The 5,194-nt window shown below is 37.6% G+C and overlaps 1 protein-coding gene across 1 annotated transcript; it reads left to right on the top strand.

Annotated features, from left to right (window-relative positions):
- The first annotated feature begins 415 nt into the window (after nucleotides 1-415).
- Nucleotides 416-1,384, top strand: LOC102955424 (olfactory receptor 2G2-like). Its single transcript, XM_007084991.2, has one exon. It carries the CDS (start codon nucleotides 416-418, stop codon nucleotides 1,382-1,384), a length of 969 nt encoding a protein of 322 aa, XP_007085053.2.
- Nucleotides 1,385-5,194: the final 3,810 nt, after the last annotated feature.

Raw genomic sequence — 5,194 nt, 5'->3', positions numbered from 1 at the left:
TACATTCTGACATTTCATCATGTTCCTACCTTATTTACCTATCCATTTGATAGATTCTGAGAATGCAGTATGGTGTTTTGAATTCCCACATTTCCTACAAAATTTTATTATTATTATTAAAAAATGTTATTGATAAGACACTGAGGGGAAGACTCATCCTTGATGCATTTTGACTTTTATTTTGTCCTCAAGGTAGAATGAAAACCTATGATCCACAGACCACATATGCCACTTCATGGGATAATAAGTGACATTGCACATGGTATTCTCTACATTGGCTCTTTATCTTTACCTACATCCAAAGTCTTATTTTTCAACACTTAGATCTTAACTGTGAAGGAATTGATATAAAATCCTTGCAGTTTCTGTTTCATGTGACTTTACCACTCTGAAGTTAATAATCAAAGCAAGAGTAATGTGTTTGACCAATGACAGCACCTTCCCTGGGTTTATTTTGGTAGGCTTTTCTGACCGGCCTCAGCTAGAGCTGGTTCTTTTTGGGGTAATCTTGTGTCTTTACCTGATGATGCTCCTAGGCAATGTTGCCATCATCCTAGTTTCCCTCTTGGACTCTAAACTGCACACCCCAATGTACTTTTTCCTCTCCCGCCTCTCCCTCCTGGACCTCTGTTTCACCAGCAGCATTATTCCTCAGCTTCTAGTCAACCTGGGTGGTTCAGATAAGTCCATCACTTATGGTGGCTGTGTGGTTCAGCTCTATGTCTCTCTTGCCCTGGGATCCACGGAGTGTGTCCTCCTGGCTGTGATGTCCTATGATCGGTACATCACTGTCTGCCGTCCTCTACATTATGCCTTTGCCATGCACCCCAGCCTCTGTCATACTCTGGCATCTGTGGCATGGCTCAGTGGGGTAGCTACCACCCTTATACAGTCCACTCTCACCCTGCAGTTGCCTTTCTGTGGGCATCACCAAGTGGATCATTTTGTCTGTGAGGTCCCTGTGCTCATCAAGTTGGCTTGTGTGGAAACGACTTTCAATCAAGTGGAGCTATTTGCGGCTAGTGTTTTATTCCTGGTGGTGCCTTTATCACTCATCCTGATCTCCTACGGGCACATTGCCAGAGCAGTACTGAAGATCAAGTCAGCCATCGGACGACACAAGGCATTTGGGACCGGTTCCTCCCACTTAATGGTTGTCATAATCTTCTATGGAACCATCATCTTCATGTACCTGCAGCCAGCCAAGAGCAGACCCAAAGACCAAGGAAAGTTTGTTTCCCTTTTCTACACTGTGGTGACCCCCATACTCAACCCTCTCATCTATACCCTGAGAAACAAAGAAGCAAAGGCAGCAATGAAAAAAATTCTTGGTAGAACATTATGGCTCAGTGAACATGATTATCAAGAATTTTTTTATTTTTAGGAGGCAGTTATTAAGACTGATTCATTTAATGGATGATGACTCAATAAATTATTTGGTTATGTTCATAAACCTATAGTGGGTTTTGGTAGAAAAAATTCAATAGCATTTGAATTTTTGAGTTTGAATGCTCATTTCATCACATAATAACTGTGTGACCTGAACAATTTGCATAACCTTTGCACTATGTACAAACCAAAATGTCCAATATTGAGCAACCCAAATTAAAATTAGATCACTGTCTTAGGCATTTGACTTTTAATAAAGTTGGTTCATAAATTTTATTGCATTTAATAGCCATAATTATATGCCTGCCCCTACTCTGCATTCTCATAACACATTGCTTACCCAGATGATATGTGGTAAATATGAATGGGTAAATAAGGTAGGAACATGATGAAGCATGTCAGAATGTACAACATATTTACAATGTACAAGCATAATTATCTGCTATATGGGTATTATTATAAGTTTTATTTTGCAGAGATTGAAATATTTTGGCCATTTGCTCAAAACAGAAATAGCAAACTCTAAACCTCAGTGGCATTACTTTTTCAATAGACCATGGATTATTGTGGTCAAGTCTCCGGTGTGAGTCCCATTACACACTGAGTTTATCTCTATTGCTTCACTTTTCCTCCTGTTTAGCAAGTTTCTGATTTTTTGTATTTCTCTCTTTAGTAGGTTTTTGAGAATGGCAACTATGTTTTGACTTAATCACAATTTAAAGTAGAATATATTTACAGGTGGCCCCCAGATTTATACTTCAACAAAGACATTTTCTATTCCCATCTCATGTTCAGCTATGTATTTTACTTCTCCACCTGGGTGTGTTAAAACAGCCTCAAAATGAACACATCAGAACTAAATCAAAAGGTCCCTGCTTTTGGTTCTTTTTTGCTCTTTTCGATATCACAAAATGGAACAGGGATTATTTTAATTCCTGTCCTTTCTTTTCCTACTGTATGTAAACTATACACAATTCTGCATAGTTTACCCACTTCTTTCCATATTAATTTTCTGCTACCTATGCACTGCTGATATGGCTTGCTTACTAGATGGAGAGATTTTTTTTTTTTAATTAATTGATGATCTCTTCCATTATACCCTGTATCTTATTACTAGGTACATGCAGTTTGTAACACATCATTGAACTTATGTTTGTCTTATCTCCTTTAAGAAATGCATTTATTGGTTCAACAATTATTGAGCATTGAGGGCACAGATATGAAAGACACAGTACCCAGGCCTTTTAAGAGTTTATATGCTAATGGTCCAACTCAGTTAATTGGTAAATTTTCAGTATGTAATAGTGTCTACTATCTAACAAAATAAGTCAATGCTAGGGGAAAAAACTCACTTTCAGCAAGTTGATTTAAAATTGAATCTATCTCAGTCAAGTCATAAGATTAATGGCTATTTTTTAAATTTTATTAAATTGATGTGGTTGCAAAGCAATGTTATCTAAACCGTGGTATCTAAACTTGAATAAGGAGAAAATAATTTATATTGTTATTGCTAAATTATACATAAGTTATTATGTGTTTAAGAAAAGAAAGAATCCATAGGTGAATTTTAAAGTGGCTGACAGCTTATAACAGAAGCCAAATAGTCTTCTGGTGCTACAATCCATTTTAGAGGACAGAGAGAACATTTTCTTTAAAGTTATTAGAAGTGTCAGAGAATATATAGAAGAATATAGCAAGATACGGTTGTAAATAGAATGTGCTCTTTTGTGCTGAGGAAGGCACAAACATCTGTGAACTCCAAGTAAACTAGGGCTTAATTATCTAGAAAAATATATGGGAAATGAAAATAGATTTTTTAAACAGAATTGGGAATTGTTGATAAGCATGATCAGAGACTTGGCTAACCAAGAAGAAATGAGGACTCTCTTATTTTGAATAACAATAAGGCAACATTCATTTTTACTTCTATAGGACAATTATAAGAGTAGAAAAGATAAATAAGAATGGAAATTTTATTTTTTCTGCTAAAAAATGTAAAAGGGCAGTTTACTATATAGTGAGAATAGCACAGCACAATAATGCCTGGCATTTGGTGTCCCATTGGAACTCAGTCCATAACCACATTGATATTGTCAGCCAGTTACTCAAGGGATTTCCTTTTGAGGTTATTTCTCTAAATTACTATAGTTTCTCTGAATTCTCTGTAATTACTGAAATATATTATTTCTCTGTCACATATTGTGTCACAATGGGATAATCAGGATATTTAAATTGGCAAATGTTTTAGGAAGTGTCAAGGTGAGCTCTTGATGCCTTACTTAGTGAACCCTTAAATGATATGGGGGAAGTTATGACCTCAGGGCACTTGTCCGTGACCATAGCCCAGGATCCTCTGTTACGGACATTTTAATGAGTTACATATTTTCCATAGGGGGGAAGATCCTAATTCTCTTACCCTCTGGGGATGTGATTAGGCCACATCAACAGGGTCATTTATTTTTCTTTCCTACCTTAAGCTATTTCCTCATCACAAAGGTAAGTCATTGGTGTTTCTCACTTCAAAGTTATTTCTTAGAAATGTAGTCACTGAGGATAGCTCACTTACTTCTGACACTTTGCCAAGCATGCCCCAACACCTAGTGTAAACCATTTAATTTTTTCCTCTTATTTGGAATGAGCATTTCTATGTTGTACTGCATGGACAAGGAGCACCATTTTTTTTAAATTTTTAACAATGTTTTTATTTATTTTTGAGACAGAGAGAGACAGAGGATGAGCAGGGGAGGGACAGAGAGAGAGGGAGAACAGAATCTGAAGCAGGCTCCAGGCTCCGAGCTGTCAGCACAGAGCCCGACGCGGGGCTCAAACTCACAAACTGTGAGATCATGACCTGAGCTGAAGTCGGACGCTCAACCGACTGAGCCACCCAGGCACCCCAGGAGCACCAATTTTTTGAGCTGTTGCAGAGAGATTCAGTCCCCAGAGGAAAATCTTTCTAGTCATTGTGATACCAGTTAATTGTAACTGAGGGTCAAACTTAACCTGTGCACCAGACTTTGAAAGGTGTTTTCAACATTATTACATACTTTTCTAGGTAGAGGAGAGAGATTAGACATCATCTTTTTGGGCATACTCACATCTGGTTTGGGTGGCCTCTACAACGACTTGGATGCGTCCTTTTCTCAGAATCTCACATTTGGTTCCTAGCTTGTCCTTTCTTGAACAACTCCTGTGGCTCTGGGACCTTAATCTGGGAACACCTATTTATTTCCTTTAAAGAAACAGGCAGCTGAAGATACTGTGCACAAGAAAGTAACTCCTGTGGCCAGAATGCATGTTCTTGGCCTGAAGTAGGTACATTTACATTTATAGGCAAGTTGTATGTTTTACTGCATGTAGAGCAAACTGTGAAATTAAAGCAACTCAGAATTGTGAAGTCTATGGATTTCAGACTAGTCTTTTCATGTTGTCTTTGACTACTTCAAAACCAAGCCGAAAACGTCTCATAAAATTGTCTTGGTCTCTGTCGCTGTCTGTGTTTCTGTCTCTCTCTCTCTCTGTCTCTCTCTGTCTTTTTGATGCCCAATATCCCCTCTGCTTAAAGGCAGCAAAGACTGGGTTTAAATTTTTCATTTCTGAACTTTCTATATTCTTTAAAATGAAAAAAAAAAATCCCACCCACATATTTTTGCATGTGAGACACACTTGTGAAACATCTTGGCAGAGAGTAGAGACATCTCATTGAATCAAAAGGGAATTAAGTCAGGATATAGATTATTTGCTCCACCAATTGATCTTAATTATGATTATAAATAAATTAAGAGAAATTGAGGTCTAAGAGGAG

The sequence above is a fragment of the Panthera tigris genome, chromosome A1, assembly GCF_018350195.1.
Source record: "Panthera tigris isolate Pti1 chromosome A1, P.tigris_Pti1_mat1.1, whole genome shotgun sequence".
NCBI lineage: Eukaryota > Metazoa > Chordata > Mammalia > Carnivora > Felidae > Panthera > Panthera tigris.
The sequence above is the reverse complement of the archived record's forward strand: the minus strand, read 5'-3'. Positions and strand labels throughout refer to the sequence as shown.

Excerpts from the sequence above, each read along its gene's own strand:
- LOC102955424 (XM_007084991.2), top strand. The coding sequence starts at position 416 with ATGTGTTTGACCAATGACAGCACCTTCCCTGGGTTTATTTTGGTAGGC.